The 14,963-nt window shown below is 39.9% G+C and overlaps 1 protein-coding gene across 1 annotated transcript; it reads left to right on the forward strand.

Annotated features, from left to right (window-relative positions):
* On the forward strand, positions 1–13,488 carry CUNH1orf115 (chromosome unknown C1orf115 homolog). Its single transcript, XM_039341632.1, has 2 exons — positions 1–607; positions 11,540–13,488. Exons 1-2 carry the CDS (start codon positions 326–328, stop codon positions 11,657–11,659), a joined length of 402 nt encoding a protein of 133 aa, XP_039197566.1. The 5' UTR covers positions 1–325; the 3' UTR covers positions 11,660–13,488.
* The last annotated feature ends 1,475 nt before the right edge of the window (positions 13,489–14,963 follow it).

The following is a 14,963-nucleotide window of genomic DNA, read 5'->3' on the forward strand; positions in this document are numbered from 1 at the left end:
GCGCAAGGTCAGGCGCTGGAAGCCCGGAGGAGCGTCCAAGGCTGCGCTGCCTGGCAGTGTCAACAATGCAACGCGTGGCTGGACGTTGAACTCTGGAGAGGCGCTGCAAAATCCCTGCCCAGAGTAAGGAAGGGCGCTCCCTCACCCGCCACTCCCCGTCTCGTGCGGTGGGACCCGACAAAGGTTCGCTCTCGCCTGTCTCCTGGAGCTCCACCTGTTGTCGGGCTCAGCTGCGAAGGGAAATTCAGCGGCCTGTTTCGGGGGGACGCGAGGGGGGCACGGAGGGAAGATTTCGAAAGCGTCCCTGCCTTTCGCCGGCGGCGCGATGCCCACGGCGGGCGCTCTAAGGGCCAAATTCCGCCGGCGGCGCAGCCCCGCGGAGGACAAGGTCTCCATCCTCGAGCGGGAGGAACAGCGGGAAGTAGAGGCCCCGAAGTCTCCCGAGGACCACCCTGAAGAAGAGGTTGGCTGCGCCTCCAAAACAGTGGCGTTTGCCGCCCTCCCGGACAAGTACCAGCCTCTCGCTTGGGACGGCGAGCAGCCGCCGCCACGGAAAACGGAGCGCGCAAGTAAGGCGCGCAAGAGGAGACTTAAGAAATACGGCAAGGTAAGACTGAACATGCGGGACTTCGGGTGTTCGGGGAGCCTCCTCGTTTGTCCTCCCCGCTGAAGCGGCTGAACAAAACAGAACAGAATAATAGAGTTGGAAGGGACCTTGGAGATCATCTAGTCTAACCTGCTCAGGCAGGAAATGGTTGTCCAATCTCTTCTTAAAAACTTCCAGTATTGGAACACCCTCAACTTCTGGTGGCAAGTCCAAATTTCTGTCAGGAAATTTCTTCTTAGTTCTAGGTTGCTTCTCTCTTTGATTAGTTCCCATCCATTGCTTCTTGTCCTGCCCTCAGGTGCTTTGGAGAATAGCTTGACTCCCTCTTCTTTGTGGCAGCACCTGAGATATTGGAACATTGCTGTTATGTCATCTGACAGAATCTGGAAGTTGAGTCATGGCAATTGGGCTTCTTTTGTGTGCGTGTTTGTGAGTTCCAAACATTTCGTTTCTTTTGTGTTGGTGTTTGTGGGTTCCAAACATTTCTCTCCTTATCTGCTTATATAAATTGCTAAATAAGCAGCAAAACATTTCGAACCAACACCAAAAGAAGCCCAGTTGCCATGACTCAACTTCCAGACAACTCTACTTGGATGACTGAGAATCTTTGACGTACTGCCCCAATCCAGGCTGTGGTCGAGCACATTGAAGAGAAAAAGGGACAAATAACTCACAAAACTTTGCAGGATTTGTAGTGCTTACAGGAGTTGGTTTAGGGACAGGTCCTCCCCTTTTTGTTATCAGAGTTTAAAGGTGAAATTGAATTCAGGGACTAGTTACTTTCCTCTTTCACGGAATGCAAGGATTTTGAGGACAACTTTCTTTTCCGAGAACCACTGGAGCCAAAGCAGAATTGGGATCCTGCCCCTTAATTATCCAAAGAGTGGTCACCAAATGGCCGGGACTACAGTCCTGACCAACAAGCTCCCTCCTCATCTTTGCAGAGCCGAAGTGAATGAGCGACTGACATGGTCTTGGACTGGCTGCCCTTTGAAAGAAGCCTTCTGAGGAAGTGGACTCTGTGTGTGTGTGTGCTTCTGTGTGTGTGTTTGTTCTGAGGAAGGAAGATGTGACAGGTCGGAATTTCTGTTCACTTTCCAAGCGCCAAGGAGAGTTCAAGTGAAAGACAGATTTCCTTCCTTTTGTTGTTACTTTGTGAAGGAAAAGACTGTGAAGTTTAACAGCTTTTGAAAACTCAGTGGATGCTGAAATGTATTTTTTTTTCCCTTTCAGGATTGTTAACTGGCAGCACCTTCCACACATTAAGCTGGTCATCTTGTAATGCCACTGAGCCAGCCTCTTCCCAAGGGCAAACTTACTTACATACTCCTGGCAGATCTGCAATGTATATAATGGATAATTAACATTTTAAAAATCTCTGTAGGAAAGAGTGGTCACTGGATGGCTTGGATTGCAGTTATCATGTCTTGAGTCAGTTCTTTCCTATTTTTGGCACATGCAAAAACAAAATGGTGATGGTTAAATTTGGATCAGTACCAACATGGAGGAAGGCTTACCCCACTTTCTCCTCTCCTGCCTTGTGTATTTGCAGGATGGTAACAAGGGAAATGATGGCTGAGTTTTTAGAAAAGTTTTTAAGGCCACTCTAGGATATAATTTCTATTTCAGAAACAAGGAGAGGAGGTTGGCTAAATCCTCAGTCCTATTTACTGCATTGGGACTCTGGAATTTAGAAATTCTTGACATTGTTATGGTCTTCTCATCATAACTACACCTTCCTTGAGTCAGTGAACCAAGTCCTGTGAAGGCCACTATATAGAACTTTGCTTTCTTCTCCCACGCCTTGTTGCTGCCCCTTAGAGTCTCCTGTTGATGGACATTGCTTCACTCACCTTAATGGTGAGTATAGGTAGTCCTCGCTTAATGACCGTAACTGGGGCCAGCAACTCAATTGCTAAGTGATGCAGTTGCCAAGTGAAACCTCAAGTGATTGCAACTGATGACATCACTTTCCACTTGATCATTAATCGAGCCACCAGAGATCATTAAGCAAGATATCACATGACCAGGACTTGCAATTTTATTGCCAGCTTTCCATTGATTCTGCTTGTTGGAAATCAGTTGTGAAGTGCACAAATGGCAATCACGTAACTATGAAGATGTTTTGATGGTCATAAATGCAAGGAGTGGTATAAAGTTACTTTTTCAGACCTGGCTGATCATTTCCTGCTTCTTACCCTTCCACCCAGGAAGGAAAGGCAGATGTCACTGTATCTATCTGTGGCTGCTTTTCTTTCCATTATTTCCTATGCCTTGCATTTGCTTTCCCAGTTGTTTGCCTACATAGATGCCATCAATCCCCACTTCCCAAATTATTTCTTTTGACACTTATGTGGCCTCCTTCCCCCCCCCCAATATATTATATTTATATTGCAGCTTTAAATGATACAATAATGAGGAAAATGTTGGTGTTGTTTGCTCCCACATTCTTGTGGGTCCATGGAAACTTTGTGGAAAGCACAAATTTGTAACCCAGATTTAGAGAAATTAAATAGCAACATTATTTGAAACATAAAGAGAAGGAACGTTTGGCAGTCCTATGAGCAGAGGGAGGAAAGCAAAAGAAGCTGGCTCCACTCAGCCTGGGCACAAATGGAAAGAATGCCACCAGGAGATGTAAGAGTTGAAAGGAGCATGAGCTTCTAGGACTGAGGATTGTTCATTGACTTAAAGCCATTACTGGATCAATTAGAAGATTATAAAATCAAAAGGCGCAGACTGCTGACTGAGAGAGGACATAGCAGCCTGGCAGCCCAGGATGAAATGACTGCCCAGGGCAGTGACCAGTGACCAAGCATTGCCGCCAATCATGGCTGGGGCTCCTACTAGAACAGGACTAAGTGTTGGCTACCATCTGCTCTGAGGAGCTTAAGAAAGGTCAGGTTGGAAAACAGTTTTGAACTGAAGCTGCAAAACGTGCCTGCAGAATGCATGTTCAAAAGGCCGGGAATAGGAGAACAGCTTCCTCCAATCCTGTAGGCAGGAAAGGGTGAGTGGCTTGTACAGTACTGTTAATGGGCCAGGCATAAAGTGCAGATCTGCCCTGAGAATGTACCTGACAGAAAGTTATTTTTTGCTCTTGGGGATGTGAGTATGAGCCTGATGTCTGGCATGCAGTCTGCATTCACAACACATACAGACAACTGTAGTCACAATACAGAGATAGACAGAAACAAAGTCCTCAGACGTGTCCACCGATATAATAAAGTGGACTGTAGCCCATGAAAATTTATGCCATAATAAATGAAAACCAAACATATTATAATAAGGAATTGTTTACTCCTGCATTTAAACCTTTATAATTCAGATTTGGCGTGTGAGTTACAGATGTACAGATGTAGATTTAATTAAGAATGAAAGTATTATCAGAAGGTGTTGTAGACATATATGAAATAAAAATGCATCAGATGCTGATGCATATTATGCTTCAGTGAATGCTGATTATGGAAGAATCAGAAATGAGTGGAGGGAAAATCATGCAAAACAGAAGAAAAAAGTAAAATAAGTGAAAATAGAATAAAGAATTACAAAATAAATTATTCTTTCAAGAGAATGTAAGGATAGTAGACCCATGGAAGAGATGTCTATTTAGACTGTATGCTCCTAAGACATGGGAACCTAACTTTTCTTTTTGCAGTGAACGACACAAAGTGTATTGCAGTATAGAGACAATTAAGGTCTAAATAAATATGTTATGTAGTTTTATTTATCTGAATCTGCATATGAGATGTTTTAGGTACTCTGTGGAGCCCTGCAACAGAATGAGGATGATCTCTGAAAAACAAAGAGTTTGTTATATACAGCGTGGGAGTTGGCTGGTATTTTTTTTCTCTTCAAAAGAAACTATTTTGATCAGTGTGAAAGTGAAGTTGATGTTTACCTAGAGATCTATAGAGGGATGTGTCATTCCTGTATGGAAAAGATTCTAAGCAAATCCATATGACAGCAGATGTCTTTTATCTTTCTCTTGCTTTTTTCTTGGCATCTTAATGTTGTCAGTGCTTCAGTTAGCAGAAAGTGTGCATGTTCCTCCCACAATAGCAGCAAAACAGGCATTTTTTTTCAGAACAGCTTCTAGATGGCAACTTAGAGAATGCATCAGCATTAACTTATTACTGCTTGAGAAGCCATTTCAAATTTTATTCCTGCTGTTTATTTAATTTTTCCATTCATGTGGCTCCTCGTATCCAAGGAACCTGGGGCAGTTTATTCCTGTCTTGTTTTTCCTTACAAGCCTTTGAAGCCTTGGGATCTACAAAGTATGCTGAGAGATAATGAAGACTTGAGATCACTCACTTAACTTCTTGGCTGGAGTTAGAAATTTGAATCTGGATCTAGTGATGATCCATGTGTAATACAGTAAATGTTGTTGAAGTCTAATGTCCTTTAGGTCTAGTCAGCATAACCAATGGTAAGAAGTGATATGAATTGTGCTCCAATGCTACCTGGAATCCCACATTGATCATCATTCAATGAAATAAAAAGAAGCAATGAGAGAATAACTTTAAGGCATCTTTGTGCAACTTGATCTCTTTCAAATAGCAATTCAGCTCAGCCTGTTTCAGCTACAATGGCCAAGATTTTGAAGGTTTATAGAGCACCAGGCGAGAAAGCTTTCATAACAAATACAGGGTTGTCCATGACCATTGCAATTTGTGAAGGACAGAAGTTACTTTTTGATAATTGGGGGGTTCATTAGCATTTTCTGGAGAGTACAGTTGACAAAGCAATAATAAGTGACCCAAAGTTCACCAACATTTTTCTTATTTTGGTTTAGGGAAGCAGATGTTCTTGGGTATTTCTTTGCTGTTCAGCAATATTAAGCTACTACAGAATTCCATAGTTTTCTGTTTGAAAATCATGCCAGAGTTTGTGATTTCAGAAGGCCATGAGGGCTGCAAAATAAGTGGAGCTGGGGATACATGCAGCTCTGAGATTGCCCACTCTATTGTAGTGATCAGCTGAATTCAGCATTTTGACTCACATAGTGAAGATGGTAGGCTTGTTGTATGCAGATCATCTGATTTAGCAATTGTAACCACACAAGAAAAATGGTTTGGGTTTTGTGGTTTTGTATGCTCGTGCTCTTGATAAGGTATTCATGTCCTGCTTCAAAACTTTTGCTGTACTCCATACGGAAGTAACCACAAAAGAAAGCCATTTCTTAGAGCGTGACTTTGCTCCTTGCTGAGATCAGGGCTTCATTGTTTGGGCTGTGATCAAGCATTTCCTGTGGCACACAATTGCTTCTAAAACTGAAGCTTCAGTCATTTCCTTGAGAAAGTAGCAATTGTGCCTTACATGTGATCAGCTTTTATATAGATCAATGTACTCTTCAGGCTTCAGATTCCTCTATTTTGAACAGAAGAAAAGATAGTGACAAGTTGAACCATTTGGAGGATATATCTGGCTACAATTCAGTATCCCTTGAAAGACAGTTTACCATAGTTGAGTTTGTATAATGGAGAAAACCCAACCATCTCTTTCTCCATTCAACAGATTCACCTTTGTTTACCAGTAGTGTGGATCGTAGACAGCTTGATCTGCCATATCACAACCATTATTTTAAATCCTCCAAGTTATTGATAAGATGCTGGACAACTGACACATTTGCTACTCAAGTTCCTGCTCTTTTAATCTTTCTGTTTGGAGAGGACAAATACCCTCAACCATTGCTTCCCCTTTTTACCTGTTGTGTGGAATGAAAATTATCAAGGAAGAAGGGTTTCTAGAATTTATCTAGGACTGTGTTTCATAAAGTATGATCCTAAGACCCTGTGGAGTTCTGTAAGTTCCTATTAGGGGTCTGCCAAATCAAAATTATTTGCCAGCTTATGTTGAACAATAAAATAATATTAAAATTCCATCAAATAATCATGAGAAGAGGTAGCAACAGTGAATGCATCACTTTAGATACAGTGAATAACCATAAATATAACTCATACAAACAAAAATTCTTTTGGTCCTCCATCATTTTTAAAAGTGAAAAAGATTCCTGAGAGAAAAAAGTTTAAGAAACACTAGTATATTGTGTTGGAATTGAGGAATGTTAACTAATTCTCAAGAAGTATTCACACAATTCAAGAAGATTAATTAATCTGGAGATGGAGTTAGCTCCTAAAAGATTGTTGTCTGTGATTAAATTTTATCTCCCCTTGGATTAATTAAGTTATGTGTACTGTTTAGAGTTCTGCACAGCGTGTTTAGATTCCCCTGACTCCTATAGTGTGCAAATGGGATTCCAATTTTAAAGAGATATGGAGATATTTGCATACAGTACTCTAATCCAGAGGCAGGCAAATTTCTGGATTGCAATCCATCAATCAGAATCTAGAGCAAGAAATATATTTAGTTCAGAATTCATTCTCAGTACAGGGTCATGTGGGAATTGAATGTTACTCCCTAGCGTTCCCCTTGAATACCTATTTCTTATTCCTAGCTTTATTAATTACAGCAATATCAGAGAAAAGTTGTGTCTTTTCTGTTGGGGCCTACAATTGGCACCTAACCATGAGATTTTCAATAATCTCTGCGTATTGCAAAATATTCACAATATTGCTATCTCAGTTTGAACAATAATGGGAGTGTTGAATAGAATAGTGGAGTTGGAAGGAACCTGTCTTCTAGTCTTACCTCCTGCACAAGCAGCAGACCTTGTACCATTCTGAAAAAATGGCTGTCCAATCTCCAACAAAATGAGTTTCAATGTGGAGAAAAGCAAAGTCTTACACTTAGGTAGGAAAAACCAAAGGCACAAATACAGATTGAGTGAGACCTGGCTTAACAATAACTGTGAGAGGGACCTTGGAATCCTAGTGGACGATCACTTGACTATGAACCAGCAGTGTATAGCAGCAACCAAAAAAGCTAATACAATCCTGGGTTGTATAAACAGAGGCATAGAATCAAAATCACACAAAGTACTAGTACCACTTTATAAAGCCCTAGTAAGACCACACCTGGACTAATACAGCCAATTTTGGTTACTATATCACAAAAAAGATGTTGAGAGTTTGGAAAAAATTCAAAAAAGAGCAACTAAGATGATCAAAGGCCTAGAGGCTGAAACATATGAAGAACAGCTACGGGACTTGGGTTTGGCTAGTCTAAAGAAAAGAAGAAATAGGGGAGACATGATAGCAGTATTCTAGTATCTGAGGGATGCCACAAGGCAGAGGGGGCCAGGTTGTTCATCAGAGCACCAGAGGGAAGGACGAGAAACAATGGTTGGAAACTGATCAAAGAGAGAAGCAACCTGGAATTAAGGAAAACTTCCTGACAGTGAGGACAATCAATCAGTGGAACAGCTTACTCCCAGAAATCTTGGGTGCTCCATTATTGGAGATTTTTAAGAAAAGACTAGACAATCACCTGTCCGAGATGGTGTACATTCTCCTGCTTGAACAGGGGGCTGGACTAGAAGACCCCCAGGATCCCTTCCAGCTCTATTCTATTCTGTCTCCAGTGATGGAGCACCCACAACTTTTGAAGGCAGCCCATTCCACTGTTTAATTGTTCTCACTGTCAGGAAATTTAGTTCTAGGTTTGTTCTATAACTGGATCTTATCCAGCAAATTCATTCACAGAAATCATTTATATTACCTGTAATCAAGTTTCCTGTATACATTCTTGTAACAGAGATGCAATTCTTGTATCTAAGTCACAGTAAAGGAGAATTTTCATGTGGAGCTTGCAATTGCTTGTGGCCTCTTTCTTCAACCTGCCCACCAGGCTATTTGATCTTGTATCTTTTAGGCTAAAGGCAACGGCTTGGATTCCATGGATTTTTCTTTCAAATATCTCCTGGATTTCTCCATTGTGCTCTTTGTTCCATCAGCTGAAAGCCATCTGATGTATCATAAGATGATTATATTGAAGGAAGTGGGATGTTTTGTGAATGTTTCAGATCTTGTATATTTTCCTATCCACCTTATTTTAAAAGAAAGATCCAGGCAGGTCCAGGCAACGTCTTTTGGGCCTTCTGAATTAGGGCTCCTATAATCCCTTGCTATTGGCTTAGCTGATAGGAATCAAAATCTACATGTTAAGGTTATTTCTTTTAAAAAATTAACAATGGCAGCTTTGCCTAACTAGTTGGTGGTTTTGTGTTGTTGTTGAAATTTTATACTTTTGTTTCTTTTATATCTTATATATCACACCCTTTATATGATGTACATCCTGTCATCTTGCCACCTATTATGTTACTATGGTGTTAAAAAGGATACCATCTTTTTATTTCCCCTTTTTTCTATCATTGCTGCAATACTGATAGTGTTATGTTGACCCACGACTATCTTAGATTTTTTAAAAAGGATAAACCTACCTCAATATTTTTCTTCCTTCTTGTTCCCTTAGCGTTAGATTTCCCTCCCCGTTTTTCTCATACATTCTTAACATTCCTGGGTCATTCCACTTTTATATAACAGAGTAAGATAGAACTCAGGCAGGCCTTTACATGACCACAAACATGCTTTCTTGGAATCCTTGCTATTTAAGCATTGCAAGGATTGTTAAGTGCCTGTAACCCCATGAGTACAGGGGATGTCTTGATTGTTGCTAATATCTCAATTTCCTGATCACTAAATCCTATCAGGACATTTCCTGTACTATTGTTTTATGACACGGGTTACATAGACCTATACGGTCCAGAATAGACACCCTCTCTTTTGTATTGTTGGCCTTAAGGCTTGTCTGTGTACAAGAAATATATAGAAAGCTTCGGTCAAAATGCTGTAAAAGGACTAGCACTATAACAAGGCAACACAAATTTTTGTGTTATGAATCTCCCAATTGCAGAAATTAAAAAAAAGAGAAAGTGCCACTGCCTTTTGCTCTGTTGGTGTGTACTCTGATTTTCTTAACACTGCCTTCCTAAAGAAAGCCAGATACTATATGAATGATGCACTGTTACGTGTATTCTCTAGATAATGCAGAAAAAAAGAATCTCACTATGGCAGTATTCACATCCCAAATGGAACAACCAGTTTTTATGTAGCCTAGTGTTATAGGAAAAACCCAACCTGTTGTTATTGATTGCAAGAGCCGAGGTGGCGCAGCAGTTAGGGTGCAGTACTGCAGGCCACTTTAGCTGACTATCTTCAGCAGGTCAGCGGTTCAAATCTCATCGGCTCAAGGTTGACTCAGCCTTCCATCCTTCCGGGGTAGGTAAAATGAGGACCCAGATTGTTGGGGGCAATGTAAATATATATATATATATATATATATATATATATATATATATATATATATATATATATATATATATATATATATATATATATATATATACATTGCTTACTGGTGTACACCGCTTAGAGAGTGCTCGCACTTAAAGCGGTATATAAGTCCCATTAATAAATAAATAAATAAATTTATAGTTCAGTGTTCTGTCAAAACTGAGAAATGGTGTCAACCAAGTTAAATATGATAAATATGCTTTTGCAAATTTCAGAAGAAGATGTATCCTAACATTAACTCCATGTTATCCTATCACCAATGCTTGCCCTCTGATCCTGAGCCCTATCCACTCTTTTACTCAGAGACTAGAACCAAAGGAGGCAGGGGATGTGGATTTTCCTTTCTTGGCACTTGTCATGGGTCCTTCCTTGCTGTAACAGCCCAACAGCAGCAATACTAAGCAGAAACAAAATCAGGGGAGGCTCCTTCCTTGGCTGGAGGTTAATTTTGCCTCTTGTATCTGTTGATTCTCCTATTTACCTGTCTCTTTTAAGGAAATCATTCCCTTAAAGGTACAATAAAATAATAGCTTACATTTGCATAGATTAAAAGTAGATGAGTGACCAAATGTTTAACAGTTCCTCTTTGAAAAGTTTTAGAAGGAAAAGGAAAGATCATTTTGATCTGTTTTAGGTTCTAATCTAGCCATCCTGCAAATTGGTACTGATTGTCCTGATTGGAATGGGGAGAGAAAAGTCCTCATCCCCCCTCCCTCCAGCTGTATTAATATAGCAATTTGATATTTTAGAATGGGAAATCAATACTTTGTGTGTGTGTGGCATCTGGATGTATATATTAAACAACTTTATGTTGTTGCTTTCCCCCCTTCCAGCTCCTCTTCTGATCAGTGGGGTTAAGGGAGGCAAAAGAAAAGGTCAAACTAATGAAAGCCTCACAGCAAGCCTCACCACTTTTCCACAGAGTCCCAATATTGCACGCATGACCAGAGTTTACAATGTAATACTATTTCATCATTCTAACAAAAGCACCAGGATCCTATGGCTGCTATTGGCTATGATAAAAATCCATTCATTGCCTTCCACACCATCTCACAATGAAAAACACCACAATATTCACTGATGAAATTTAGTCCTAGAACATCCTGCCTATTTTTTTGCACTGAAATTTTCTGGGGAATCTGATGGAAATTGGCATTTATTCCTCTATGAGTTTTTTTCATCTGTCTTTCTTTACCCTTTTTTATGATTTTGTTGATTTACTGTTTGATTTACATTATTGGTAATTTGCTTTGAAACCATTTGAATTGAAAAGGAGGCAAAGAATAAGAAAAGAAAAATATTTAAGATTTTTAAAGAAAATAATTGCATAACAATGAAGCTTCATCACAATAATAAACAATGGCTCAGGCATTTAAAGTCACATTTTGAACAAATCAGCATGAAAGTAGCTCAAGCTATAACCCCTATTATTTTATCCTGATGTTAGCTATGTTGGCCTAAGAGACACTGATAGAATCAAGTTGACTCAATGAACATCTTGGCTAAGTGTTGACCTAACCCTGCTCTTCCCAAGCAGTGGATATTCTAGGAATCTGAGAGAATTGTGCCAACTGAGCTGAACTGGCATCTTTGGGCTGTAGGAATATTTGTTAAACTGTACTCATTTTGGGGGGATTGTTTCCTCATGCTAATAATGTTCTTTCACTACTTTCAGAATGTGGGCAGAGTGTTGCAGAAAGGATGCAGCTATTTGGTCCTTGGCCTCCAGGGTTTGGCCAGAGCCTATTCTTCACCACTTGGCTTGCCTGTTTGGACGGGTACATCAGTGCGATAGATCTTACTATTTTTTGAGGGGGACAAGGACAACGAAGACAACAACAACACAGTTGAGGAGAGTAGCCACTTCTCCTTTGCTCCAATACACTTCATCTTCTGTAAATGCCCCAATTTGTCAAAGGAGGAATAAGGAAAATTGATCTGTTTGTGCATTTTTTGTAAAACGTTTTGCTGTTTTCAAGTTTTCATGATTCTTCAAGTGCTTTAATACCTATCAATTAAAAAGAATGAATAATGCCAAAGATACAAAACTAATTAACTGGGTCAGATTTAAAAATATATTAGTCTTGGGAAAATTAATCAGTCCAATCAAAAAAATGGTGAAAAAAGGAAAAGATAAAGGATGGTGAGAGAGAAAGAGAGAGGGCAAAAGTGAAAAAGAAGAAAAATTAAGGGAACAGAAGAGAAATAATTGCTTTTTTGGCATGACCACATTGCCATCAAAATGTTGGCTAATAATCTGACATACAAGCACTACAGGCTTCTCCAAAATGCCATACTAGGAACCGTAATAACAGAGCATCTGTATGTTCAGCCAGAAGAGCATTGCAAGAAGCAGACCAACTGAGAAGAGCTGAAGAAGAATGGAGACTCCAAAGGAGAAATTAATTGCTCCCCCAAAAAACATTAAGACAGATGTGGTTGCATGAATCTTTCATGTAGGGCCCTATATAGACTTAGACTCTCCTTATTAAGTGCAGAAACTTGCAGCTTCGCTACCTGGAGTGCACTGTCACCCATGTATTTTTTAAAAATAAAGTAGGATAGTGATGAGGAAGACTGAGAAAAGACTGTGTAGCAGAAACTGAGGTAGCAAATCAGGAGAATGGTACCAAAAGATCAGAATGTGGGGTCTCTAGCAGTTTCAGAGTCCATATGAATTGAGCAGAGATATCATGGACTGTAGGTTCAGTTTTCACCATTCAGGAGAGATTCTGAGCAAGCTGCTTCTTCATAGGGGGCAGAGACAGGAGCATTTTTGCCAAAGCAGCTTCTAGCCTTATTGCTTTAATGTAGTGGTGAAAGGTATGCTTACCCTTCTAGTGACTCATGTCTTTGTGCTTTCCCATTTGGATTTCTGTAAGGTGCTCTACTTGAGAATTCTGGGAGTTGAAGTCCCGCCATCTTAAAGTTGCTAAAATTGAGAGACACTGAGCTATTGGAATAGATAACACTTCTCTGAACTTTTTAGTGGTACAAGAGGCCCCCAGGCCAATACTGAATCATCATTCCAAAGTAATTATGCTGTTTGAGAATCTACTTGCAAAAGATCTAAGGCTTAGTTTCTAAGCAAAGAGAGAGAAAGTTCCGCCCTGCAGGGACTTCAATTCACCCTAAATTTCCAAGGAAATGTTAAATATATATGAATATCATGGATAGCACTGCCTCATTGTTCAAGTTCTGGAATTGTTGCAGCAGCAGTCCAAATCTCCTGTATAGGATCTTATGTTGCCTGCCTATGTAGGACAGACATTTGTATTACAATACTTAATAAAATTTATCTTTCTGAGATGGTCCAGAAACCAAAAATAAGTAATCAGATATATATCTCAATGGAAAAGTATGAAGCTGGGCTAACAGCCTGGATGGAAAAGTTATCTCATTTATGTAGAGGAAAGATTCCAATATTTCTATTCCCAAAAGATATGTTTCTACTTAAATAACATTCATGTTACGCTTTTTTTTTTTGCTTGCCTCTGCTTTCAGTATATGTTTCAGAATCTATTTTGTATAACTGTTTTAAGGCTATATTGTATTTTAAGTTGTTAATAAACATATCTGTTAACAAAATGATTTACAAAGAAAAATTAAAGACATTTAATCAATTAATTTGATTACATGGCCTTATTGAATGATATTAGTCTACTTTCCTTCTCTCTTCCTCATCTTTAGTCAAAAAGATTCCCACAGTTATTGATATAAGATCCATAAGAAATGAGGCAGTCTCCCTTCCTCAGGCTTACAATCTCAAAAGTCCCATCCAAAAGAAAGCAGGACAAGAAAAGAACGAGTCCATTTCTGCCATCATGCTGAACCGTGGTGGCGCAGTGGTTACAATGCAATATTGCAGGCTAATTCTGATGACTGCCAGAGTTCGATTCTCATCAGCTCAAGGTTGACCCGGCCTTCCATCCTTCCAAGGTCAGTAAAATGAGGACCCAGACTGTTGGGGGCAATACACTGACTCTGTAAACTGCTTAGAGAGGGCTGTGAAGCACTGTGAAGTGATATATAAGTCTAAGTGCTTTTGCTATTATCAATTCATTCTGCTTCTTAGAATAATCAGTTGCAATGGAATGTACAGATGCATTCCAAATGTTGCATGGATAATCGAACATTTATCTAGGGATATTCTTTCATTTACAGCTATGGAATCCACATATCTCAGAAGTGTTCTCCATTTCCTGATGGGTGAGGAAAGAAGGAGATAGGGTTGACTTGGGAATATCCAAACAGATAGAAATAGAAAGTGGAAAACCAGAGTCTCACTTGGGGGGGGGAGGTGCTGGGGTTAGCCTAGAAAGGGTAAGAAGGCTAAGGAGAACAGCAAAAGAGGGAGGCTGTAGTGTAGGATGACCCAACCAAGGGCAGAAGAAACCGGAGATAATAGATAAAGGGTGTGGACAGCTGTGTGTGGATAGAGTTAGAAGGAATTAATCTTGAATGAAAAGGAGATTGGGTTTTTTTTAGCATTCCAAAAATTGAGGATAGGTATCTTTGAACAGACGTCATTAAAGTCATTAACCTGGCTGGAGTAAGCAGATGTCAATTGAAAAACTGAACAGGAATCCACGCCTTGGTAACAGTTATAGTAAACCGACTACATTAATCTTGTATGGCAAAACCTTCAGAAACTTCTGCTGCAATATTTAATTTGTCACAGAAGCTTTCATAGATGTAATTCATTCATTTACCAGGTGGATGGGGTATAGTTCTGAGAAAGGCATATTACATATACTGACCCAAATTCAAAAGTGTTATATTTCAAATCCAGTCAGATAGTTAACTCAAAAGAAACGATCTTATAACAAACAAATATATTTTAATGAGAAAGATTACTTGCATTCACGTTGAGATTGGTGCTGCTGGGAATACATGTTTGTTCATCTTTCAGATCCTTTCCTTAGGTAAGATTTTGCTCTTTATACCATCTTATAGGGAGACCTTCCATGGCCCATGCTTCTTACAGACAAAGAGATTCCCATGTGGCTTGTGTCCAGGAAGTCTCCCCAAGACCTTTGGAACTCCTCCCACTGACCCATCCACATACCTAGCATTTAACCCAATAACTGCCAGACCTT

The sequence above is a fragment of the Crotalus tigris genome, unplaced genomic scaffold (assembly GCF_016545835.1).
Source record: "Crotalus tigris isolate CLP2741 ecotype Arizona unplaced genomic scaffold, ASM1654583v1 scf7180000017771.5222438, whole genome shotgun sequence".
NCBI classification, from domain to species: domain Eukaryota; kingdom Metazoa; phylum Chordata; class Lepidosauria; order Squamata; family Viperidae; genus Crotalus; species Crotalus tigris.